The sequence below is a fragment of the Octodon degus genome, unplaced genomic scaffold (assembly GCF_000260255.1).
Source record: "Octodon degus isolate 3935 unplaced genomic scaffold, OctDeg1.0 scaffold00006, whole genome shotgun sequence".
In the NCBI taxonomy this organism is placed as follows: domain Eukaryota; kingdom Metazoa; phylum Chordata; class Mammalia; order Rodentia; family Octodontidae; genus Octodon; species Octodon degus.
This window is the reverse complement of record NW_004524582.1, coordinates 31,075,811-31,101,727: the sequence shown is the minus strand read 5'-3', so window position 1 is coordinate 31,101,727 and position 25,917 is coordinate 31,075,811. Positions and strand designations below refer to the sequence as shown.

At 58.6% G+C, this 25,917-nt stretch overlaps 1 protein-coding gene across 17 annotated transcripts in view; it reads left to right on the top strand.

The window, feature by feature from the left end:
• The window catches only part of Ablim2 (actin binding LIM protein family member 2), a 120,879-nt gene extending 105,777 nt beyond the window's left edge, over positions 1-15,102 (top strand). For 5 of the 17 annotated variants that reach the window (XM_023699884.1, XM_023699842.1, XM_023699875.1 and 2 more), the window contains 4 exons: positions 1,953-2,007; positions 3,179-3,186; positions 3,362-3,442; positions 13,603-15,102. In XM_023699884.1, coding sequence (XP_023555652.1) covers positions 1,953-2,007; positions 3,179-3,186; positions 3,362-3,442; positions 13,603-13,716 — 258 coding nt within the window. In that variant the 3' untranslated portion in view covers positions 13,717-15,102. Of the gene's footprint in view, positions 1-1,952; positions 2,008-3,178; positions 3,187-3,361; positions 3,443-6,212; positions 6,652-13,602 lie in introns of those variants that run through there. The other 12 variants (XM_023699881.1, XM_023699877.1, XM_023699874.1 and 9 more) reach the window with 6 other exon arrangements.
• Positions 15,103-25,917: the final 10,815 nt, after the last annotated feature.

The window sequence follows — 25,917 nt, the reverse complement described above, 5'->3', positions numbered from 1 at the left end:
CTTCTCTGAGCCTCGTTCATTCCAGGTTAGAGGATTCCGGGTGCACACCTGCCAGAGGGGGGACAAGTAAGGCATTGCCTCCAACTCCAGGGACCTCCACCTCGCCTTCTGGGCAGGCAGGAACCCAGGACTCTGGCACTGGGGTCTTGCAGAGCCAGGCCCTCTGCACTGAGGACACGGGATGAACCTCTCCGGGCCAACTATGGCGCCCCATAACTCTGCCCTCCCCCACCCATCCCAGTGTCGCGGTGGCCTCAGCCTGCTGGGCTGGAGGAAGCTGGCTTTGTGGGGAGTGGGTTCCCTCCCGTCTGTGGGGGCGGGGTCTGGGTTCTCCGCTGGCTGTGATGCAGATCATAAACGCTAGGTGGCAGCATTTCCTTTCGCTTGAGGTCACCGAGTACTTCTTGCTGGATGGAGTCTACCGTAGTGTCCTGAACTGCAGAGGGGAATGGTAACCGCGAGAGGCGAAGGTCAGGGCTGGGACAAGGGTGAGGTGCCGCCCTTAAGCTACGTCACACTGGTATGCAGCACCTCAGAAATCAAATTAATGCAGAAAAATTCACAATTTAGGTAAAAAGCTCTAGCCATCTGCCCACCCGCTTACCCCACTTGGCAGCATGGTCCCAGCGGGAGGACGTCCTTGGCTTCTTCGAGGCCTCGGTTTCCCTGCTGCAGACAAGCGCTCTGGCCTCGGGGCCTTTTTCCACTCCCACACGCTACAGCAGCGGTAGCGAGCCTTTCAGAGCTTCCAGCGATCACGGCCGGTGTGTGCCACAGACTCGCATCCCAGCCCCGGGCCGCCGCCAGCAGCTCGATCCTTGGCGACCTTGGTGCGTTCCCGCTGGACGCAGCTGTCCCCGTGACGGAACCCAGCACCTGCACGCTGGCCCTTCACCTGCACGACTCTGCTGAAATGTCATCCCTGTGCTCAATTTCAGAGGCCCTGGTCACCAGCCCTGACCTCGTTTCGGCCTGCGCCGGTGTTGAGATCAGGTGGAAATAAGGCATTTTGTTCTGGGGGCCCAGCTGCTGCAGGCAGTACATGTCCAACCACGAGCAGCGAAGCTCTGAATGCAAACCCCAGAGCCCCATAGTGGGCAGGAGCAGAGGGAGAGGGACGGAGGAGTCTCTGTGGGGTGCCGGGGACCTGCAGTGGGGTGTGTGGTTATGCAGTAACTTCTTCAGGTGGGGGGAGGGGACAGGAAACTCCAGACCTGAATGCTACGTGCACCAAGGTGGCAGTTTGCTGGTGGGCGCCATGGGCAGGGGCGGGATGCGCCCGAGGGCTGGAGAGGCTATTTCCCCTATTCCCCTGGAGTGTCACCCTCTTGGGGTTGCTGTCAGAACCAGGGCCATTCTGCAGAGACAACTGACACCTGCTGGATCTGTGCCTGGGCTTCCAACCATCAGGCTCCTTTAGTCCTCAGCACAGGCAGGGCCCTCTTGGAGCCTTGGCTGGGCGGACCTCAGCACGCAGCCCCATGTGCCAGTGCAGCTGGGCTCTGGGCTGTGGGCCAGAGGAAGCGCCAGCATGACAGGCACAGCCCCTGCGGGCAATGGCCAGTTTGTCGCTTTTGGCTGTCTTCCGGGGCCCCCAGCCCAGGTGGACCCTGGGTCCTCACAGAGCACGGAGTGCGAGAGTGGGGCAGGAGCAGAGGAGCCCGTGCCGCCGCCTGCTGAGGCCCTGCCAGCTCCAGAGCAGGCAGGCCCTGGTCAAAGGGTCATCTGTAAGGTGGGTCAGAGCTGAGCCAACAGGCAGGGCAGGGGAGCCCCAGGCCAGGGCACACTGGGCAGGGGGATGGGCGGCCTGGTGCTTTGCAGAGCTGGTGCTGGGGCCATCCAGTGGTCCCCCGCCGTCAGTGTGAAGCAGGCTGCCTCTCCAGGCTGTGACGCCCGGGCCCTGCCACCCGCCCCAGCATCCGCCTCTTGCTGCCTCTCTCTTTCTCTTCCAGAATGCCAATATGGCCCCTTGTGGAGCAGAGCTAGATGCCGGCTGGGGCACGCGAGGTACACACCGCGGGGACCCCCGCGGGCCTCTGGCTGGGCAGGGGGTTGCTGACCCATGCTGAGACTGACCCTCAGGGCCTGGTGGCAGAAGGCCCTGGGCATGGTGGGCGAGGGCACCCCAGGGGGCGCGTTTCCCTCAGCCCTGGGTTTCCTATCTCAGCTCTGGGGCTGCCTAGCTCATGAGGTGACTGCACACGTGAGGAAGCAGGGTCCTGGCTAGGGCGCCTGAGTGACACTGCGGGGTCATGCCGCCTTGCCCTGGCTCCCTGTGTGCTAAGCCAGGAAGCTGGCAGGAGACAGCTCGCCTGGTCATGTGGCAGGTGCTGCTGGGGGTCACCCTCCAGCTTCATGTGGGGTTCTGGGCCTGGCTGCCACACCCTGTCACCCTCTGGAGAGGGCTGGGGCTGGGTCCCACGTGGGCGGCAGCATGTGGAACAGGTCCCAGCATCCTTGAAGTGAGGGTCCAAATACCCAGACCTCCAGCCAGGCCCTAGGACCCCACGTGGCACGTGGGGAGCTCCGGAACTGGCCCACCCCACAGGGCTGTTACGCCACTGTCCTGCGAGCATGGGAGGCCTCGTGGCTACGCGCTTTTCTGTTCAGTAAGGAGTTTTCAGTGGGGAAGAAAGGCATTTCCAGGCTCGGGGCAGTTCAGTGGGCGAGCGCTTGCCTAACACGTAAGGCCTGGATTCCATCCTCAGCGCCACAAAAGAAAGAAAAAGAGAACCACCCAAAAGGCAGTTGCAGAGCTCAGCAGTTTAAAAGGAGGCTGGACGAAGGCAGGAAGGCAGTGAGAGGCTGAGGTGGAGTCCAGTCAGGTGACCACGTCAGTCTTCACAGCACCCTGGAAAGGCTCACCCTCATGTCCACGCATGAGGGGTAATCAGAGGCATGCAGCTCTCTCAGCATGGCCCAGACCACTGGAGAGCCGGCGTCCCGGTCTGGCTTCCAATCTGGCCTCACCCTTCTGGCCATGCCTCCTGCTCTGTGTCCCTGGGGGAGACCCTCAGAACCCCTGCACTGTGGCCTGAGACCAGAGCCCCACACAGCTGCCCAGGAGGGTACGGGAAGACCATGCATGGCTGAGCTGGCTATGGGGTTGGGGTGTCCCGCACGTTGGGCTTGCTCCCCTAAACACCCCACCGCTGTGGTCTCTGCTTTTCTCTTACAGAGTACAAGGTAAGAGGGCGCCGCCCACGCTGGCCTCTTCCTGCCACGCTGCACCCGCCAGGTTAAAAGTGTCTTTTGTTTGGTCTCCCCATGGAATGCGTACGTATCCCGGTCTGCCCTGGCTCAGCACTTGGGCCCCTCCCAGGCCTGCTTCTCTGCGTGAACCTGTGGTTTCTGCCCCCAGATCTACCCCTACGACTCCCTCATTGTGACAAACCGCATCCGAGTGAAGCTGCCCAAAGATGTGGACAGGACCAGACTGGAGGTGAGGAGGTGTGGCAGACTCGCTTCTGCAGGGAGAGGCCTTCACCGCAGGCCACACTGCTTCACAGGCCCAACGCCATGGGCTGGAGAGGGGCATGGCCCACAGGAAGGCTCTGCAGTGGCAGCGAGCTCCGCAGGTGTCAGGTCCCAGGTGCTGGCACGGAGCACCCGGCCCAGCTGGTGGCTTTGGGGCTGCTCGGTGCTTCCCGTGGGCTGTGTTCACGGTCTAGAATAGCAGGTCTGTAGAAAGCAGGCCTGGTTTAAAAGGTCCAACAGATAGCCACCGAGAGTGGTGTGGGGTATTTGCTGGTGGGAAGAACTTAATGAGCATCTGCTGGTTGCTGAGGCTCCAAGGACCCCAGGCAACACCCCGATCCCTACAGCTGTCCTCCAAGAATGTGACCTCAGCCAGTAGCACTGCTCCCTGGAGCTCTCCTGTGGTGCAAGGGGTCTGCAGGAGCCATGGCAGAGGCTGCAGGCCCATCTGTGTCCCCAGGCTGCAGTGTGGGGGGCAGGGGAAGTTACAGGGGGCGTGGAGGTCTCTGAGGCAGGCAGCAGGAGCTGGCTGGACCCTGTGTGCAGGCCCAGGGACTGCATGGTGAGTCCTGGTGGGGGACTCCGCTCAGCAGAGGAGGAGTGGGCCTTCCAGGCCAGGCCACAGGGAAGGGCTTGGGAGGGGCCGAGTGGTGCCTCCCTGCCAGGCAGGGACGCAGGAGCCGTCAGGCAATAAGCACCAGGCTTCCTGGACAGCTGGTTGTGCGCCCCTGACCCTTGATTCTACATCTTTAAGATATGCGTACTGGTGCTGGTGCCACATGGCTGTCATCCCAGAATTTGGGTGGCTGAGGCAGGAGGACCACAAGTTTGAGCTCAGTCTGGACAATTAAGTGACTTGGTGAGACTGTCTCCAAAAACTAAAAAAGCTGGGGATTCAGCTCAGCACAGAGGCCCTGGGTTCCATCCCCAGAACCACAAAAACAACAAAACACATAAAGAACATGAGGCTTGCTTGAGTCACCACGCAGATGTGAGGTGAGAAACCCTCTACCCGGGCAGTGGCTTTAGAAGAGTGTGAGGCCGCTGCTGTGGCTGCAGTCCAGGCCACGCTGTAGCTGATAGGGACCCAAAGTGAACGGCTGGAGAGGCCCACGTGACTGAAGGCACCCCGGTTTGGTCAAGGGCTGGATCGTGTCCCCAGTCCCATTGCTTTCCTTCTACCTCTGCCAGCTCTGTTGTAGATGGATTTCTCAGGCCTGGCATCTACAGAAAAAGCCAGCTGTCCCCCAGCAGTCCTGGCAGAACCCTCCCTCAGGCTCAGGCCAGTGATGCGATCGCCCCTAAACTGACCAGTGGGGCCCAGGGAATGTGACGCCTCGGCTGGCCCTGTGCCTAGGCTGGCCCCATGCTTAGGCTTGGCGCCACAGGTGCTGCAGGAACCGGGTGGCTCTGGGGAGATTCCAAGACCCAACTGCCACCTGAGATGGGTGAGGAGGCTAAGGGACAAGCAGGAAGAACCCGGGTAGGGGGACGGCACTTTCAACCAGCCCTGTGACCTTCTGCCGCCAGGCCACTTGTATATGCCAGGCACCCGCTGTGCCAGCAAGGACCTGTAGGGCTGAGGCTGGCAGCTTAGCAGGGTATTTGGACTTTGCCCTGTAGAAGAGGAGAGGCTGTGGGTGCTGGTGGTGTTTAAGATATGAGGTCATTGCAGGAGCGGCCAGACAGCAGGGGCAGCTGGGAGCTGCTGTGTGAGTCGAGGGTACCAGGTGCCCCCCTTGGGCAGGGGCTACAGTGCCTGACACACAGAGGTGCTCAGAGTGGGAGAAGTTACGGAGCACACGATGTAGCAGCCTAGGCTCCCACGGCTGCCAGGTCCTTGGGATGGTGTCGTGTCCCCAACAGGCTGGGCTGCTTGACACAGCTGCGTCCTGAAGCTGGATGGCTCCCGGGTGACTAGGTCAGGAGTGCTACGTGGTGGCTTGGCCATCAGAGGACCCCACACCGTGCCGGCAGCTGCTGTCAGGGCGGTGGGGGGGGGGTACCTCTGGCTGTTTGCTCTGTGTGCGCTTGCGTATGTCCCTGAGTGGGGCCTGTCCCTGTCCCTCTGAGCCTGCAGTCACAGGGACCTGGGATGGTCAGGGCGCCTCTCCCAGCACAAGCCGGCCTGCTGTCTCTGTGTCAGGAAAGAGCTTTATCTGTATTCTAGAATCACGTCATAGCTCTCATAAAAGTCCGGAGGAGCACAAAGAACACAAAAGCCTCACGGCAGTCCCTCACCCAGTCCCAAGGCCTCGAACTCCCTGGTGAGCCAGCCCCCCCAAATCTCTTCTGCATAAACCCCTGGAGGTAACAGAGTCTTTTGGATAAGTAGAGCTCCCACCCACCTTCCTCTTTGAAATCTTCTGTGGCAAACCACAGAGACCTGGCCCCGACCTTCAGAGGCTGCATGGTGGGTCCCGTGGGAGAGGGCCCCAGGCCCAGGCGTGGAGCAAGGGCGGTGCTCCTGCTCACACCCCACTGGCTGAGCTCAGCGCAAGGCAGGCCGGGAGGTGGAGTGCCTGGATGCCCAAGGAGAGGTGTGGGCATGGCAGGCAGCTCTGCAGGTCTGTCCCAGGAGGGCCAGGGGTCAAGCGGTCTGACACATCATCCACATGCAGTGACACAGCGCCCAGCTGGGCCTTTGGCTCACTGTGGGGATAGACGCGAGGCACTGAGCAGGGCCCCAGGTGTCCAGGAGCAGACCCTGGCCTGAGCTGTGCCCTCCCTAGCAGACACACAGGAGGCGGCCTCAGCCGCAAGTTATCCAGATGAGCCTCGTAATCATACACCAGCGCTGGGCCCCTGAAGGAGAGGAACGTGGGCCTGTGAGTGTGCACGAGAGCCGAGTGACTGTCGCCTCAGTGCGGTTGGCAAGCGCGCGCGCGTCCGTGTGTGTGTGTGTGTACAAGTGTGTTGCGAGCATGGGAAGGGTAAGCAGGTAGGAGAATTTTAGAAAAGTAGACTACGTGTGCTTGGGCTCTGGGGTGCAAGGGCCAGCGCTCTCTGAGGGACCCAAGGAGGCTCAGGCAGGGATGGCCTGGGCCCTGCGGGGTCCTGACTGTGCCGAGCAGGTTGGTTTTAGCCTAAGTATAATGTTTGGGGCATGGCTGGTTAGGTCTGTGATTTAAAGCAGCCCCAGGCAGCATGGTGAAGCTCAGCCCTGCTGTGAGGACGCAGTGTAAGAGCAGGGCTGAGACGTGATGGCGTCGCGGGCGGGAGGCCATAGCTGAAGGCGAGTGGGTGGATTCAGGTGGTGCCTGGGCAGTCAAGGCAGCAGGACGTGGAGACAGAGAAGGTGTGGAGGTGACAGGGAGGACCCTGGGCGAGCTGGAGGTATGTGGATGCGGCTGGGGTGCTGGCGCCCTGCCCTTCATCTGCCGCTGAGGAAAGTGCTAGGCTGGGGTCTGGTTAGCATCAGTCCCCTGTGCACAAGGCGCAGTGACCCTGCCTTGGAGGAAGACCGGCTGAGTCACGTGGCACCAGTGAGCAGAGAAGCGTCAGCAGCGGGCTCTGGGGGTCCCCAGGGAGTCCTGAGGAGGAGTGCCTCCCATCCCTGGCCCTGGGACACCAAGGCCCTGCCTTGCCTATCTCAGGCTCTTTGAGCATAAAACAGTTGTCCTGGGGTCTGGTGGGCCAGGAGCCACAGCATGAGGGGCCAGAGCTCCCATGACCTTGGACAAAGCCACGTCCTCGGATCTGCAGCTATCCCTGACCTGTACCGGTGCTCACCAGTGGACATTGTCCTTTGTGCCTGTGTTGGTCTCTTGCTGTCCAAAGGCTGCAGCCTGGGGGCAGAGTGAGTGCCTCACTGCGGGGCCTGGTGTGAGTCCAGAGTGCCTGGCTGCGAGCCTGTGGCGAGATGCGTGGCCGCCAAGCCAGGCCTCACGCCTGTCAGGTGCCATCCCTGCACTGCCCTGTGGGGAGGCCGGAGCAGCTGTTCAGCTGCTCAGAGGTCCTGTTGAGCACCTCCTGTAATGAGCGCTGGGCAGGAAGTGTGCACGCCCAGCCGTGTCACTGTTCCTTGTCACTCTGTCTCTGTCATAGCCATACAATGTAAAAGAGAAGAGGCTGATGCTGGCTTACACTTGCAGGCCATAGTTGGCAGGATGGCTGAGTGAATGGCGTGGTAGGTGGCATGGTAGACAGCATGGTGAAGGGGCAGCGGAAGGGGCTGCTCACCTCATGGAGATCAGGAAGCAAGGGAAAAGAAGATCCGGGGAGGGAGAAGGACCCAGGTCGTGTCCTGCCCTCCATGTCCTCTCCCTATCTCCCTCTCCCTGTTGGCCTCAAACTCAAGAGGATCCTCCTGTCTCAGCCTCCCCAGGGCCAGCCTCACCAATCACAAAACACTTCCTAACCATGCCAGCCATGCAGCACCCATAATCTAACCGCCTTCCAAAATCCCTGCCTCTGAACACATGGGGCTCCGTGGGGATGTCTACATCAAAACTGTAATCTCCTACCCTGGCCCAGAAAGACTCGTGTGCATCTCTCTATGCAAAACGCGCTTCATCCATCTCTAAGAGTCACCAGCATTTTAGCAGTTCTAGCAAAGTCTTCTCTTAGGCTCAAGGCAAGCTCTTCACCATGAGCCCCTATGAAAATCCAAAAGAAAGTCAAGCACCGCTAATGTGCAGAGGTGCAGGGTAGACGATCTCATTTCAAAAGAGAAGTGGAGAACTCGGCAGGAATGGGACCCAAACAAGACCACGGCCCATGGGGCAGCCATGAAACCTCCCAGCTCCACAGCCAGCTCCCGCAGCCAGCTCCCGCAGCCAGTTGCGGCGTGTCATAAGCTTCGAAGGGCTGGGGCAGCCTCACCCTGTGGGGTGCCGCTTGCAGCTCTTTGTGGCCTCCCGTCTGGGGTGGCTTTGCTTGCTGCCTGCGGCTGTCCGCGGCACACGTTCCGCATTCCCAGCTTCTCCAGCTCTACGGCACTGCTGGCTTCGCTCTCTCAGCGGCGTGTGCTGCCCCTGGGGACACACTGCTGGCGTCCCAGGCCTTCCACTGAAACCTGGGAGGAAGCCTGTCTGACCCCACAAGACTCACGTTTTGTATACCTGTAAAAGCAGCACCCTGCCCAAGCAGTAGCCAGGCCACATTGGACCACAGTGACCGAGAGCTCTGAAGGCCTGCGGGGCTGAGCATGCGAAGTGAAGCCAAAGCAAATTCCCTGGGTCCCTTCCCACCCTGAGATTGCTTCTTTTCTGTTGTGAAGAGCGCTGGGCTTCTTTGGGACGCTCGTCTCCTCACTGCCGTCTCCAGGCTTCAGGCGCTTTCGCTCTCTGATGAAACCTTGCTTTTTACGTTTCGTTGTTCTAATGTTTCCTCTTGACGTTTAGCAAATATCTGGCTACAATCTGCCAGCAACACCCATGCCGTAGTCTGAATGTCATGCTGCCTTGAAATTTCCTTTGTAGATTAATTGTTCTGCTGTCCTAAGTGTCGGTCTTCAAGGCTGTGCTTTCAGGGATCGTCCCTATAGTATGTTATTAAATGTCAATCGTCTTCAGAATCTCAGTACATGGATAAAATGCAGACAAATGTTATAAAAATCGAAGTGCACCAGGCCTCTGGCCCAGTTGCCAGCAGAGCCCTTCTGCTCTACTTAAGCCTGCTGAGCAGGCCTTTCTCGCCTGCAGGCCTGTCAGCACTCTGGCCTTCTGAGTGCTGACCGGAATCACCCATCGAGCTCAGCTTACCGCAGTCTAGGGCTTTTCTAGCCAGCATCCCTCAACCTGTCTGAACCCCTTCCACAAACCAGATCCAAAGACTTTGGATCACGTGCTTAGGCACAGTCCCAGCAGTGTCCCCACACGTGGTAGCAAAGTATTAGTCATCCTCTCGTCACTGAGACAAAATACTCAACACTCATGCTTCTAGCTCGTGTTTTCAGTTCATGGCCTGCTCAAGGGAAGAAGAGGGTCGGGGAAGGGCCTGGGTGACAGCTGCTCCTGTCGTAGAATCAGGAGGCAGAGAGCGAGGTCAGGAGCTGGGCCGGGGCAGCCAGGGGCCCTTCCAGGTCTCACCCACAGTGGCCCGTTATTAATATCAATTCTGCAATAGTACCCTGCAATCTGGTTGCCTTCCCACGCCCCACCTTGGGACACATGAGGCCCTGGGGAGACGCTGTAGACCCAAACGCAGCCCGCCCGCTTCCAGCTGATCGATAACTGTGGAGATGATGCTGCATTAGAAGAAGGGTGGGAGCTGTGGAAGTGGCCCCAAAACAACTGTCCCCAGCACCTGGCCGTGAGTGAGTGGCGGTAAAGTTACCACAGAGCTCAGCCAGGAGAGGAGAGGAGAGGAGGTCGCTTCCTGGCCTAGGACTCCTGAGCACAGGGTGCTGAGCAGGAACACCATTTGGCACGCTTAGCAAGCCCCGCGCTGAGCTCTGTCTTAGGCATTGGCTGGTTTTAACGGATTTGGCTCCCACTGCTGGGTGAGGTGTCCAGAGTGTGTCCTGGGCTGCGCAGCTCACGAGAGACAGAGCTGGGACTGAGCCCTGGTGGCACTCAGCATTGAAGTTGGTCTTCTAACCTCTCCCCTGCCCAGCACCTCGCAGCTTAGGTGGGAGTGTATGTGAGCCGGGCTTCCAAGAGGGCCAGGCCAGTCGGAGACAGACACATGTGCGTGTTTGAACATGTACATACATACACATGCATATGTAGAACATGCATAGATGCCTACACTTGCGCACATGTACATATATAGCTTTGTATATACATATATACATGCAAATGTGGACACACACATGTATACACATATGCATACATAAATATGTACATAGATACACATATGTGTATATATGGATGTGTGCATCATTGAAACATGTAGATACATATGCATATGCAGACCCATACATATCCATAGCCATGTACATGCATGCATGCTTAAATAGATATACATATGAACACATGCATGTGTAGATGCATATATGGACACTTGACATGTCAAATTTGTTAGAACCAGCCAGTGCTTAAGATGTGTGTATGTAGACAGACACACACGTGACAGGGTGTGCTGAGGACTTGGCACACAGAGACCCTGGGCTGGGAACTCTCGAACTTGGAGACTCAGAGGCAAACCTTCCTAATAGGCTCTGCCTTGAAGCCTCCAAGTTTTTAAGCATCTGCAGCTTTTGCTCTTGAATCCTCCAGCAATCAAATGCGCCCCACCCAGTGCTGAAGGTAACCTGCTTTCCTGAGCACAGCTGACAGGGTGTGGACCACACCTCCCGAACACCTTCACAGTGACATCTAGTCTAGTGTTTGGCTGACCACCAGGCATGGGGGCAGAGCCCAGCATGGCGTGAGAGGGTGGACGAGCTTCCATCACAGGAAGCCAGGCGAGGGGGTGGTGAGGGCCCGAAGGCCTTGGCCCTGTGAGTCCTACAGGCCCTGGTGCCGAGTGCTGGCTGGGATAAAAAGAGGAGGCTCCCGTAGGAACCCTGTGGCCTCTGGCTGTCCTCAGCCCCAAGCTGGACACACCCCGGGGTCTGCCAGAGCAGCCAGAGGCAGAGATGGTGGAGGCTGGAAGCTGCCCTGCCATTGCAGGCTGGGAATGGGGCACCCCATTCATGGGCTCAGGGTCCGCAATGCTCCCTGTGGGCACTGGAGAGAAACCCCGGCAGCCCTGGGTACTGGAGAAAGTACAGCCTGCCTGGGAGGCCCAGCAGGGCAGGGAGAGCCCTGTGCAGCTGCAGTGAACAGGGAAGGGGGCACAGGAAGGGGGCCAGGGGCACCAGTGCACCATGCAGAGCCAGCACACGCTGAGCCAGAGGACACATGGGCAGTGCTGCCCTCCTGAGCCAGTTCAGAAGGGACATGGCACAGGGGACATGGCTCGGCCCTGTGACTACTGCTCAGTGCAATCCAAGGGGACCTCTCCAGGAGGTGACATCAGAGTCAGGACTTGCAGGATGAGGGGGAGCTGCTGGTGCAGGCCTGGCACAGTCCTGAGCCTGTAGATGCCTGTGGTGGAGCAAGGGAGCAAGCAGAGGGGTGGCAAGGCCCAGGCGAGGCCACGGCACAGCAGCTCTGATCCCCGGCGCCCCGCGTCCCGCAGGCTGGAGAGAGGTCACAAAGGTGGTGGGGGGTGGGTGCTCCACAGACAGGACTGGCTCCTGTCCTGGCAGAGAGGATGTTGCTGAGGCCCTGCAGCAGACCTGCTGCGGGGGCGGCTGAGACAGCGGGCTGGGGATGGGATCCAGGACCTTCACTCCGAGCTACTCACCCTGAGTTGGCTTTTTTCCAGTAGCAGCTTTTAGACTTGGCATTTGGGGGTTTCTTGACTTCTCTCAGTCACTACAACAACTGGCTCTGGGGCCAGTGTGTGTCACGCTATTCAGGGGCTTTGTGAAGTACACAAAGGGCAGCGATCGATCGTGCTGGAGCTCTTAGAGCTCACGAGGCGTCTCCCCGCTCGCTGCTCCTCCTCTCAGAACAACTGCTGTTAGTGTTAGCAGCTTTGCTTCACGTTTGAAGACACCGCGTCTTGCCTTTTTCTTCTTGGGGGTAAAGATCATTGTTTAAGGTACAGCAAGCCTGCGTGTGGTGACACACGTGGGTAATCCCCACACTCGGGAGGCTGACGGAGGAGGATCACTGTGAGCGTGAGGCCAGCCTGGACTACAAAGTGAGTCCAAGGCCAGCCTGGACTGCACAGTGAAGCCCTACCTCAAAAAGACAAGTAAGAATATTAATTAATTATTTGCAGCAAGAGTCATCATTTTAAACATTTTAACCCTATCCAGTGGCATTTCTTTTTTTTAATTTTTATTTTTTAAATGTATTTAGTACAGGGTCTCCCCACACAGATCGGACTCGTAGTGACTCTCTGTTTTCAGCCCCCCAAGCGCTGGGTTACAGGCCTGCGCCACCACCGCTGCCTCAGCGGCTCAGTGTGCCCTGGGGCGGGGCCGGGGCAGCACCCCCCAGCCGCTGTGCTCTGCCCAAGCAGGCGCGTTAGCCCCTGAGCTGTCTGGCCAGCCTTCCGGTGGCTTTCACACGTGTGCAATGTGCAACTGTCATAGCTATCTCATTCCAGAACATTCTCATCACCCCGAAAGGAAGCTCCACACCCATTAATTAGTAGTCACCCCCGGTTCTTCTCCACCCACCTCCGGCAACCGCAGGTAGCTTTTTGTCTCTTGGACTTGCTGACCTGAGTGCTTCAGGCAAATGCAATCTTACAGGTTGGGGTCTGAGGTGACAGGCTTCCTTCACACAGCCTGGGGTGGTCCAGGCTTCTCCTGTGGCACTGAGAGCCAGGATGTCCTTGCTGCCTAGACGAGACACCACGCATCGTAAGGGTGCATGTGCCCTCCTGCCCCAACCTGTCTCAGCCTACCACAAGTCTTCCTGGCTGAGCCAGTGTGGAAAGCCCTAGGCTCCCCAGGGTGGCGTCTCAGAGCAGAAGCCCTTGCCCTCCTGAGCGAGGCCCCACAGAGTGGGCAGTTCCTGCAGGCCTGGGGAGGAAGACAGCTGTGAGAGCAGCCAGGGCCAGGGGAGGTGGGTGGCCTGTGGAGCCTGCTCTGACCAGCTGAGGTCACAGCAAAGAGGCCGTACCAGTGCCAGGCACTGGACAGCACTGGCTCTAGGCTCCAGGGTGGAACCAAGGCAGCTGCCCTCCAGGGCTCCCACACCTGGGTGCCTGACCAGCAGGCGCTGCCCGAGGTGCCCAGTTCAGGAGCTGGGCTCAGACCAGGAGCAGTTGCTGCTGGTCACACACTAGAGGTCCCTTTGCTCCCTGGCCACGCCCCAGCTTCCGTGTCTAGAAGTGGGGAGACTGAGGCGGAGGTGACCTACCTCCTGCTCACCAGCAGCAGCTGTGGCAGTGCAGCGACAGGGCAAAGGCACTGAGGAAAAGCTGGGCTTCCCTGGCAGGCCGATGCGGGGCGGGGTGTCTGTCTGTGGGGCGGGCGCCCTAGGCCCCGAGTCCAGGGTGCTGGCTGCAGCTGTGCCTGGTCTTTGCATGTGGCAAGGGGGAATTCGGGGAGCCACCAGGCCCCCAGCGTGCTCTGGAGGCCGCCCTGTCCCCAGCTCTGCCTCTGGACAGTGGACCTTGGAGGAGCACGGCCACAGAGCTGATGACTGCACCTCTGTTTTCCCTTGTTTGAAGAGACACTTGTCGCCTGAGGAGTTCCAGGAAGTGTTTGGGATGAGCGTTGAGGAGTTTGACCGCCTGGCCCTGTGGAAAAGGAATGAGCTGAAGAAGAAGGCCCTGCTGTTCTGACGGCCACCAGCCTCTCAGCACGGGGCCCAAGGGACGGAAGATAACCATGCACGCCCACTGCACCTCGCTCTGCTTCTCTGTATTGTGGGGGACAGGGCGCCTGGGGAGCCAGGCAGGGAGGGAGGAGGTCCCAGCAGCGCCCCTCTTTGTGCCAGTGATACTCCTGCCTGTAGATTAGGGCCTCTCACAAGCTTGGCCGCCTTTCCCCTGCTGTGGCTGGCGCCAGGAGACGCTGCGGCCTGGCTGTCACAAAGGTGGCCACAGCCCCCTTGGCAGCATCCTTGGAGTGTTGAGCCCCTGCACCAGGCACTTGGCTGGGATGTGGTGTCAGTGGCTGGTGTGAGACCCTCGGGGTGGCAGCTGGGAGCGGGGCGGGCACAGCCGGCCTCCCAAACTCAGGCCAGGGCAGGAGGGCGATGCTGAGCTTCCGCAGGCTGTGCCAAGTACAAAGCGCGGGGTTTCCACAGCTGTCCGTGGTAGGTCTTTGGGAGGGACAGGCATCAGGTTGATGGGGCGCCTACACCAGTGCCGCCCCGGGCACTGTGTCCTGCTTCCAAATCACCCCCTAGATGCCTCCATGATGTCTTTCAAGTTACACAGAAGTTTTTATTTTATTAAAAAGTATAGCTTCCTTCCACAGAAGAGGACATACATGCAGTTTAGTGTCTCATCCCTGCGAGGGGCGCCTCCAGCCTTACCCCATCCGCAGGTGTCTGTGGCTCCGGTTCCCTGGTTCCTGGGGACACGGCGCCTTGTTTGTCTCCTCGTGTCTCTCTTCCTCTGTGTGTCATGCAGCTACCCTGAAGACACACCCCCAGTGCTGTGTGTAAATGCGTGTGAACGGTACCCCAGTCTCCCCTGCCACTGTTCTGAGTCTCAGAAAGGGATCCTCCCATTGGCCAAAGCCCTGGAATAAAGGTGTCCGTACCCCAGCCTGGTCCCATGTGGCTTTGGGCTCACCATCTGCCGTATGCACCTGGAGATGTCCTCCTGTGCTTCCCCTACACTCACACCAAATGCTCTTGGGGCAGGAGGACGGGGACACTGCCTCTTCTAGTTGGCAAGGTGCCCGCCAGGGCTCACGGGCCAGGCACATGTGCCTGCACTGAGGTTCTGCCCACCATGTGGCCATCACAAGCCAATTTCCCCTCCTGGCAGGCCCAGCTGTCACTGACCAGGAGTGGGCCTCGGTCAGTGTTCTCAGGGCCCGACCCTGCCTGGCATCCAGCGTCACACCAGCCCACTGTGGACGGGGATTTTTAGCACCTAAAGCACTTCCTGCCACTCAGCTGTCCCAGCCCATACAACTGGAAACCCCCTTTCTTGTTTGCCCAGCATCTGTCTGATCCCAGGGCTGCCTGGGAAAATAAAAGACATTGAGCTATACCTTGCGAAAGACGGACAGGAGCGTGGGGGCTTCTGAAGACTTGGGTGGGCCATGGGGAAGGGGGCCTGGTGCCTGCAGCACAAACACGCAGGGCCCTCCCCCACCTGTACCCCAGGCAGCCATGGGGCTCTGAGCCTCTCCCCCCCTTGGAGCCATCCTCAGTCTGCCCAGGCCGCCAGTCAGGGGGCATCTGCTGCCCCAGAGCAGGCTGGGAGTCCAACCCGAGTCAATGCCCCAGGATTGACCACTGCTGGTCAGAAAAGGCACCCAGGGCCCCAATGTGTCCAAGATTAGGGGAGACTGTCTCAAGAGGGGGCTTCCTAAAGGGAGGCCTTCCTGGAGGAGGTAGAAGGGAAGGCACACAGGGCAGCTGGGACAGCAGGGAAGGTTTCACATGCCATGGTGGCTGGCTGCGGCTGAGCACAGCGAGGGAAGGAGAGAGAACATGAGCAGCCGGCACAGGACCAGCACAGAGGAGGGGAGGGGTGCAGAGCCTCAGTTCACTCTGGGGAGCGCTGAGGCCCGTGGGGGGCCTACCTCCCTACTTCTGTCTTGCAACCTGTGCTGACGTCATTCCTTCAGCTGGCTTGGTCACATCACTGAGGTAGTGGTCAGCTCAGCCTGTAGCCCCTCTCCGCTCCCAGGGCATGGGCGTGGGGCTGGAAGACTCAGGCTCCAATCCTGCCACCTTGCCTCATCCTCAGCAGCCCTGTCCTGAAGCCACCTCTCAGCAGCAAAAGTCCCTGTAAAGAGACCTAAGACTTGGGAGTTTCATGCCAGGAGACAGACAAGAGCAAATCTCTATGTCCCTGTATCACACCTGCCCAATCCCAGGGCCTCTCTAGTGGCTGCCGATGGCCCCAACCTTTCGGGTCAGCGTCTGCTGGGGAGTCTTGAAATGCCTGGGACTGAGGGAACTGCTAGGTCCCTTCCTGTGCCTCCCCAGGGTGGCCGTGTGTGGCAAATGACTAGGATCTGAATATAGAACCTCAGCACCTACCCACTACAGCAGGAAGGGAATGTGCTGAGGTCTCCCTGTTGGGCTCAGAAATGACATAGATCCTTTCTACTCACAGCCCACTGGCCAGAACTGGTCACATGATGCCATCCAGCGGCTAAGAGGTCCAGGACGCAGGGTATCCATATACTGGAGGAGGGAGAAGGCAAGAGCCAGGGAGAAGCCGGTGGCCACAGCGGAAGCTGTGCCTGCTCCCCTTGCCCCAAGTGGGCCCCCAGTGCTTTTGGGGCTCATCCTGCAGTTCTTTGGGGTCATCAGCCTCCAGGTTCTCCATGCAGACCTGCCCAGGGGAAACGCTGAGCCATCAGACCCTCCATGTCCTTGCTGCATGCAAAGCCCTCCTGGAGGGTTTCATCAGGGACACAAGTCCTACTCCATGACCTGCTGTCGCCAGCGCAGGCAATGGGACCAAGCCATCTGCAGAGAGCTCGTCTGGTGGCCTGGAGACGGATTCTTCCCATGGATGCCCACTGCGCTGTCTGGAGTTCATCTTCAGGGGCAGGTGCCCCCTGGAGGAAGGTGATGTAAACCCAGGAGCTGAGAGGCCAGGAGCAAGAGCAGCTGCCCAGGCAGGAGCCACGGCAGCCCTGGCTGTGGGGAAGGGAAGGAAGAGGTGCCCAGGAGGGGGAGGGGCAGCAACTCGGGGTTGGAGGGGTGGTGCTTCAAGCAGGCGGACACCGTGTGTGGGCTATAGACCCAAGGGGCACCTCCTGTCCCTGGAGCCCGAGACCACGTCTGAGTCCCCAGGACACCCACTGAAAGGCCCAAGCAGGGTCCCTGGGACAGCAGAGCTCCTCTTGTGTCTTAGATCAGAAGAACCTTTGAGGGTGTCCTCCCGTCCTTGCCCCTGCCCTGCACCCAGTGCTGCCAAGGAGGTGCCGGTGCAGGATGCCTGTGCACTGTTCCACAGACAGGCCTCGGGGCTCGGACCCACCCTGGCCAGCCCCTGGAGAGGTGGCAGAGGACCGACCACTTTTTCCTTTCTGAGCACCTGGGGTCTTCCGATAGTCCCGGACGATGGATCCTGCTCAAGCCCCCACCTTCTAGATGAGGAAACTGAGGCAAGCAGAGCAGCATGAGGCCACTTGTCCAGAACACTCAACTGTGGCCATCTTTAGGATCCATACCCCACTCTAGAAAGCCCCCGGGGAAGCAGGGATGTGCGGGTCACTCCCAGACCGGCTGCCCTGCTGGGCCTCGTACCTCACCCATGGAGATGCCTCGTGGGCCTGGGGCGGGGCAGGGGCTGCTGGAGAACCCGGAAGTGGTCCAGAAGTGTGGCCACCCAGGGGAGGCTGAACTGCTGTGCTCCAGATGGGGCAGGCAGGACTCCCACCACTGTGCTGGAGAGCCAGGGGCTCTAGCAGGGAGATGGGACATGGGCTATGAGGCTGCTTGCTGTCACCTTAGTTCCTGAGGACCCCAGGCGGCCATGGCCCCATAGCCAAGCCTTGACCTGCTGGCTTCTGCCAAGCCCTGCCCCAGCTGCACCCCACCCAAAGCCACCGAGCTGTGCTCTGCCCCTCCTCGTTGTCCATGGGTCCCAGCCCCACCCCCAATCCCCCGAACTAGAGCTGAGGGACAGGTGTTGCACAAGTTTGTGCCAATGACACTGGTGAACACTGGGTCATCCTGGGACCCAGCCCTGCCCCCTCCTCCCATAGTACACAGAATCCCAGGTTCCGGTGAGTCACCAACTGTGCCAGGTGGGGTCACCTGCCCCGTGTAGCCCCTGTGTCCAAGCCAGGAGGTTGTGTCCCCTACAGGACTGCACTGTGACAGATGGGAGGAAGGACATAAAGACCCCCAGGGTGCTGCCACCCAAGCCAGGCCAGTGGAGATCAGTTTCTTGGGCTGGGACGCCAGCTGTGCATGGTGCACAGGGTGCTCCAGCCCACAGCAAGGCCTGTGTCTGCCCGCCCACCATGCCGAGACTCCTGGGGTCCCTGTGCCACCTGTGTGTGCACTCCCAACTCCTCACCCTTACAGCTGTCTTGGACAGGCTGGCTGAGCCCCTGGGAGGACCTCCTGGGCCCCTGCTGAGTCCACACTGCTGCGCACCTCCCTCCACCTGCCCAGTCTCGCTCTCTGGACTTTTTCTTTGAACTGAGAATTGAGTTAGGCACATCTTCCTCTGCTGAGCTATATCCTTAGCCCTATTAATTTTTTATTTTGATACAGTTTGTTCAGGTTGATCTGGAACTTGCAATCCTTCTGCCTAAGGTTCCCCAGTAACTGGAATTACAGACCTGGGCCACTCAGTCCCACACAGCTCACCCCTGTCTCCTCACTTCTTGAGCAGCTTTTTCTTGTTCCCTCCAAAACTCTGTCCTTAGCAAAAAATCCATCCCTCTGCTTGCATTGCCCTTCCTTGGAAGCTCCTATTCATCCTTTAAAACCCCATGACTGTCTCTTCTCCCAACTATTAAACCCAAATGACCCATTTTATCACCAGAAATTTACTTAGCTGGCAAAACAGAGATAATCAAAGACCACCCCTGACCTTGAGGACTGTTCACAAACTGAAAAAGATGACCAAAGGCGGGGGGCCGTGCAGCCCAGGGAAGCGAGCTGAGACAGGGAGGAGCTGGGAAAGGAGCCCAGCAGGAGGGAGGCAGGGTGCCTGAGAGGCTCCCAGGCTGCTGAGTTCCCTGGATCAAGTCCAGGGTGAGCAGGAGTCAGCCAGCAAGGGGTGGGACACAGGAAAGGCCGCCCAGGGTGGGGAAATAGCATTGGCCAGGCTTAGGACCGGAAGCCGCAGGGCACATCCAGGAGCTAGGCCAGAACTGTGGTGGGAGCCAGCCCTGCTCCGGGCCCCAGGCTTGCCTGCTCCAGGAGGAGGGCCCTTTTGCACCAGCCCAGCTTGGTCCCCGGGCCCCACCATGGCCCTGCACTCTCCCCCAGTGTACTGTCTGCAGATCGGCAGCCTAGAGGCCTGGGGTGCCCAGAAGCTGACCCCCAGTCCTCCTCCTCCAGGGCCTCCATGGGGCCAACTCTTCCCATGCCCTGGACCCAAGGCCCGGGGCTGGGGCCCACCATGGGAAGTACGCAGCCTCAGACACTTGCATATCCACTACCCTTGCTTGTGTGCACTGGACAGTTCCATGTCGCCTGGTGAAGCCTGAGGGCTGAGGATCCAGCCCTGATGCCAGGTGTGCCGTGCTGCCAGCTAGATCCTCGAGCCAAACCTCCTGCCCCTGCAGCAGGGGGTCCTGACATGTCTGGGGGGCTGTCTACTTATGCACGCTCTGAGCAAGGTGATGCTTTCACCCCCGCTGAGACCGTAGATGGCAGTTCCCAGCACGCCAATGAAATGCTCCTAAGAGGTGGAGTTAGACGCCTCCGGCCACCTCAGGCCAATGTCTCTCATGTCCTCCCCTCACTAACCCTCACTTCCTCTGGGGGCCTTGATGGCAGCTCTGTGCCCTTTGGGACTGGGCCTGCTGTGGCCTTTGTTTCCAGTGGAGAGCCGGGGAAAGGGCCTTGGCACAGGCCTTGGTACGACCATTTGTGATGCACAATCTACGCATCACTGCCAGCAGGTAAGCGCAGTGAATGAGCGTGTGAATGAGTGGATGGATGAATGGAGTGGTTAAGGCAAAAACTGTAGTCATTGCAGACCTGGGGCCTCAGGGACCATCCAGCCCAGGCTGGGCTCTGTGAGGGAGCTCTAAGGCTAGCAGGGAAGAGACCCCCACACCAGGAGAGAGCTCATGCCCCTCTCACAGGGTGGGCAGTGCAGACACTGTGGGAAGGGAAGGGAAGGGAAGGGAAGGGAAGGGAAGGAGTTTTTGTGCGAGCCATGCTCTGCTTCAGAAGGAAACAGCTGAAGTAGAAGTGTCATTTTTAGGGGCACCCACACCTGCACTTTTTCTCTGTGGGCTGGTGGGCTGGCCAGAAATCCCCACAGGTGCTCACCCTGTAAACCTTCTAGGAAAGCTCATTTCCAAGTATTGCAGGATGGCTCTGCCCAGATGACTTGGCGCACTCAGCGTCCACAAGGAAAAGAGTGGGACATTCTGAGGCACTGGGTGACAGTGCTGAGGTGTCGCCTCTGCAGCAGCCCCTCCTGAGGAGGATCCAGCCCTGATGCTAGTTGTGCTGTGCTGCCAGCTAGGTCCTCGAGCCAAGCCTCTTGCCCCTGCATTGGGGGGTCCTGATGTGTCCCAGGGAGGCTGTCTACTTAAGCATGCCCTCTTTCTGCTCCAAGGTGACCCCGATGTCCCAGGCTAGACCTCCCAATGGCCTTGTCCTGGAGACAGCTGAGAGCTGGGTGCTGCTCCATGGCCTGGGAGGATGCAGGGAGCCCTTAGCCCCCTGTCCTGGGAATGCACCAGACCGCAGCAGTCACCTCGCCTCTCCACGCTGCCTGCCTCCCGCTGCTGCCTAGCGCTATTTTTCCCCTTCCCTGTCCATCCCACCCAGCGCACTCTGGGTCTGCGTGTGTTGTCTCTGCCCTGGTCATCCCTCTGAACCAGAGAGTCTTTGGAGTCAAGCCCATCTGTGAAGGAACCCCACCCCCGGCCCCTTGCCCTGTGCTGCCCCGTAGAGGATAGGTTGGCGGTACCAGGCCTGGGGCACGGAGACTGGCATGAATGCTTTGGCCAGAACTCTGGGAGAAGGAAAAGGCAAAGAGGCTTTTGCCAGAGACCAACCAGGACCACACGGTAGTTCTGCAACGTGGCTGAGGGAGATGGACCAGCCTGGACCGGGGCCTGCTTTGTGCCCTGGGCAGGCACGGCGCTGTGCACGGTGAGGGTCCTGGAGTGGTAGCAAGTTTAGGATGGGAGGGTAGGCTGTTCCTCCATGGTGTTGGGTCTAATGTGCCCAAGTGGCACCCTGGGCAGTCGTCCAGGGGCTAGCTGGTGGCATGGCTGAGGTAGTAGTGGGGCTGGAAGGGTAGGCGGGGTCACAGGCCTGCGTGAGGAGGTCAAGGAGAAGCACAGAGTGGCCCCAGCTGAGAGCTTTGAGCAGGACCCAGATGGGCACTGGCCCTGTAGGAGTCCAGAGAAGGAAGAACAGGGTCCAAGGGAGGGAGGGAGGGAGGGAAAGAGGAAGGGCAGGAGGATTTTAGGAGGGTGGACTCTGGGAGCAGGGCAGCGGGATGGAGTCAGGCAGCACCCCGCCACCTGCTGGGCCTCAACCCAATGACCTTGGCAAGGAGGGTGCTGCGTGGGAATCAGCAGGGTGGCCAAGGACTCGCAGCAGCTTGGTAGTTCTTGTCGGGGAACATGGCTTCCTTCTGGGGTACTTTCTCCATCGCCTCTCCCAAGCGTCTGAGATCTCGCTCTGTCTTGTGTGAGGGACCCCATGCAGAACCTCTGGGAGCTGAGGGCAGCCAGCAGCCAGCCCAGAATGCAGCTTTTGAACAGCTAAAGGAGCGGCCTTGGAAGCAGCCCTCCTGAGTCCAGTCTTTCCACGAGGCCCCGGCCCAGCTAGGGATGTACTGAAGCCCCACGGGGACCATGAGCCACAGGCACCCAGGTATACCAGGCTGCAGTCAGCCCTGCAGAAATGACGGCAGCAAATGCTGGCCTCCAGGCTTGGGGGTTATTCGTTACACAGTCACAGGTAACCAATGCCGCAGGCCCGTGAATGCTGACCGCACTGGTGCACCGGCGTGGTTTCCTGCCTGGGCCTTGAATTTCCCACATGGGTCCTGTTGCTACAGGGAGTCTCTGCTCCAGGAGTCTAGGAGGAAGAATCTCGGAGACTGCACCAAAACTGTCTGTTGGGGAAGCTTGCAAAGGCAGCAAGCAGCGTCCTGTGTTGGCGGGCACATCACTGCTGGCACTTTCCTCAAGAACCACGTTCCCCAGAAAGTAAGGAAGGGGCCGGAATGCTGACCTCACCAGCTAGGCGTCAGAGTCCCGGACCGGGTCTGGGATTTCCCCACAAAGGGCGGGTCCAGCTCTTAGTCAAGGGACCCAGGCTTAGAAAGAAAGTTCTGTATCAGCAAGGCTGTGGTGGCAAGGATGGATTTGACTGGAGTCATAAAATTTCAGTTTCATCAGGGAAAAGTGCCTGCTAAGCCAGGCTCGTTGGTAACTCCAGTGGCCTGTTGGGTAGTGAGCCTTGCTTATAGAGGGGAGGACGGGCTGGACTGCACATGGTCTGGGGCAAGCATTTCCCAGCATGCCTTGAAGGGTCAGGCTGAGCTTATTAATTAATTTTCTTTTTCTTTTTTATGTATTTAGTACAGGGTCTCACTATACAGATTGGACTCATAGTGATCCTCCTGTTTTCAGGCTTTCCAAGCGCTGGGACTGCAGGCCTGTGCCACCATGCCCAGTCTCAATCACTGTTTCAGCGTACCCCAGGGGCAAGGCTGGCATGGCACGCCATGCCAGGGTCAAACCCTGGTCTCTGCATCTGCTTACACAGGTGCTTTAGTCCATTAAGCTATCTGGCCAGCCCAAAGCTTATTAATTTATTAACCCAACACATATTTGTTGATTGGCTTCAGTTCAAAATCCTGTATGTTAATGTCAAATTGACATGTGGTGGCTTAAATAGAGATTTTGTTTCTCTACCTAACAGGCAACTCGGTATTCAGTGATTGCTACTTCAGGGTGAGGGTCAGAATCGTTCTCAAGCTCTTGACTTTTCCTTGTGGCTGCAAGAGGGCCACTGTGGCTCCCGCAGTCCCCTGCGTTCATGATCTCTGCTGCTGAGAAGTAGCGCTGGCTGGGTCTGTTCCTCTGCTAAGATAGCAAAAGCTTTTCTAGAAGCCAGGGGTGTGCTGGAAATTCTTCCTACCAGCATTGTGAGGCTTGAAAGGAAGGAGAAAATCCAGATCTTTTACAAGCACTGATTTTTGTTGCATAAATTTTCCTGCAGCACCTAATTTAAAATGACTAAGACAATGTCATTCCTGCTGACTGCAGGAAGAGACACTCGTAGCACGTGGTCACGTGTTTCTATCACGTGAGGCAGGGCATATAAGACCCTCCAGAGCACACAGAATAGTAAAGTATATCCAAGTAATGAGGGAATGATGGATTTTGACTGTTTATTATCTTTGTTTAAATGTTTTTTCAATTGGAAGGTTATATGAATTAATCTTTTGGTAAAAATGTATTTAATCATGGAATCATAAATTCCTGAATGGTGGACAGCCCCACTCCACCTCAGAGTCCACTCCAGACTGGCCCAGCCCCAGCTGCGAGTGCCCTGTCAGCCTCCTTCTACCATAGACAGCTAAGCTGGGTAGACATGCGGGGCGGCCAGGCAGGGCCAGGCCCTCGAGGGAGTCAGTGCAGAGTGAGGACTCAGTGCAGCTCTGGCTGGAGGTGCATCTGCCAAAGCGCAGGCCTCCAGGTGAAGACAGGTTGGCCAGGCCTACGGACTTCCTGCAGGGACATGCAACAGACGGTAATTAGTGCCACCTGGCCCAGCACGGTCTAGACAGACATCAGTCACCCACGTGGGTGACAAAGACCTCCTGATTCATCCCTTCTGCAGAAGGTCTTTGTTTTTTCCATGCACCCTTGCTACGTGACCTGCTCTGAAATTGGATCAATGTCACCTAAGTGACTATACATTGTAATCTTATTGGTTGTCATAGTTCTGTCTCATGTGACACCCACCTTGGGAGTTGGCTTTATAAAGCTTCCTCTGTGAAGTGGGGTCCGTGGAAGATCACTTTTGGGCCTCCTCCTGTTTCTCAATAAAGTTTCCTGTTCTTAACCTCCATTATTAACTCTTAGAATTCATTCTTCCATTTTGGCATATCTGACGTGGATGTGTTTGAGTGACACTTGTTCCTCCTGTATTGCTTTTACCCTCACTTCCCTGACCAAAGTCACATGGCCACCCTAGGCACACGGAAGACTGGGATGGTGAGAAATGGCCACCGCAGCAGAGCGTGGCCCAGGGAGGCCCGGGTGGCCGTGCCAGCCAACCTCAATGTCTCCCATCCACTGACTGCCAGGCTCTTGAGGCACCTCTAGCCCAGCCAGGAGCTGGCCCCTCCCATTTCTGCTGTCATGGGGGGCAGGAGCAAGCACTGAAACAAGTAAGTGTGGCCAGGACCAGGGAGCAGGGGCACAGGATGCTTGGCCGAGTGCTCTGGAGAGTGCTATGGAGGGGCTCAGGGCCCTTATTGTTCCATGACAAGCCACTGCAAGTGGAGAGGCTGGAGACAGCACGCACCTCCCTTAGCCTAGGGCTGCAGTGGTACCAGCTGGCCCTCTGCAGCATCCACCACCCATACACTGGCTGCATCCCAGCTCATCCAGGTTCTTGACAGGATTCTTTTCCTGGCCAGTGTGACCAACGGTCCAGCTTTGGCCCGGCCCCAGCTGCAGGCTGTCCTCAGTTCTCGGTGTCCCTTCTGCCCAGGGTCTTTTCTAAAGGCCTGAGCAGTAAGTGCAGCCTCTCTGGTGTGCACAGGCACAAGACCTGGCACCCTGAAGGCGCTCGGGGAGGCTGAAGCCCACCCCTGCCAGCTCCCTATGCACACTGCAGACAGGCAGGGCTCTAATCACATTTGCCAGTACAGGTCCTTCATGTCCACAGGCAGCCCCTACCTCTCCCAACCAGGGGCCCGCTGTGGTTGGGGACATCCTCAAGGATCAGGACCACAGTGACCCCCCAACTGTAAAAGGTGTCTCCACAGGTCACAGGCCTCTGCACTGCTGTGCTGTATGTCACACTCTTCTCTGTGTGAGAGGAGTGGCCAGGTCTCACCCTATATGTCACTGTCCCCAGAAGGGCATCAGGTGAGCCCCTCACCACATACAGTTGTGGCAGCCACACCCTAAGGTGACCCCAGATCTCGAGCACAGGCAGAATTCATGCCTGGATTCTAAGCGATAGCTGGTGGCAAAAGAGATGGGGTGTGAATGCTATGCACAACTCAGAATCCAGCTAGAGTCGGCCTTCTGGGGTCCCACGGGGTCTCACCTCCCTCAGAGTCGGCCACTGCCACAGGAACTTCCTGCAGGGTTGCAAGGAATCAGCCTGAGTGCCAAGAGGAGGAGAGGGAGTAAGACAGGTTCTCAGCGCTTCCCCGGAGCAGCAGCAGGGCGGAGGGGCTGCAGGGCGGAGGGGTGCAGGGCGGAGGGGCTGCCGACCTGGGGAAAGAATGTAGAAGAGCGGGTTTGCAGCCTGAAGAAAGACTTTGTTTTGGGTCAAGACAAGCCTGTGGGGCCTCCTGGGGCCTTGGGAAGTCAGGGCTGGAGACTGGGACCCTCAGTTACCGGTGGGCAGAGGCTTAAGCCGGCGACAGGCTGAGGTTTCCTGGGAGGGGTCCACACACAGGGAAGGCCTCCTGGCTCTGCACTAGGGGGCACCCTAGAGGCGGAGGGGGTGCAGCAAGCCTGGTGGAAGGGCTCCCAGAGCATAGATAGGGTCACCTCCCAGAGAGCTTGAATTAGATGACGGCCGAGGTTTTAGGGCAAGTGGACAGATGGGGGTGGCAGATGGGGAATGGCAGAAACCGGAGCCCTGAGGCGCCTTTAACCGGCGCGACTCGGAGTAAGACGCGGAAATGGTCCAACCTGGCCGGGCCCCAAAGGTTTGCCTCTGTCCATTTGTAAGGAACACGTACAGGCTTTGAAATGCTTGCAGAATTACTACAAAATGAGGGATTGGGATTGACTTCGGGAGGCAAATGATTTATCTCGCCTTTAGGCCTCAGTTTCCCTGTGCGTAAAGCAGGCCTGCCTCGCTACTAGCCCTACACCCCCGAGCTCGGGGTTTGGGACTAGCCCCGCGGTCTTTCAGAGGGTCTTTGGCAGCACGAATGGAGAGGCCTGGAAGAGGCTACGCGCGGGGCCCCGCCCCCACCCCC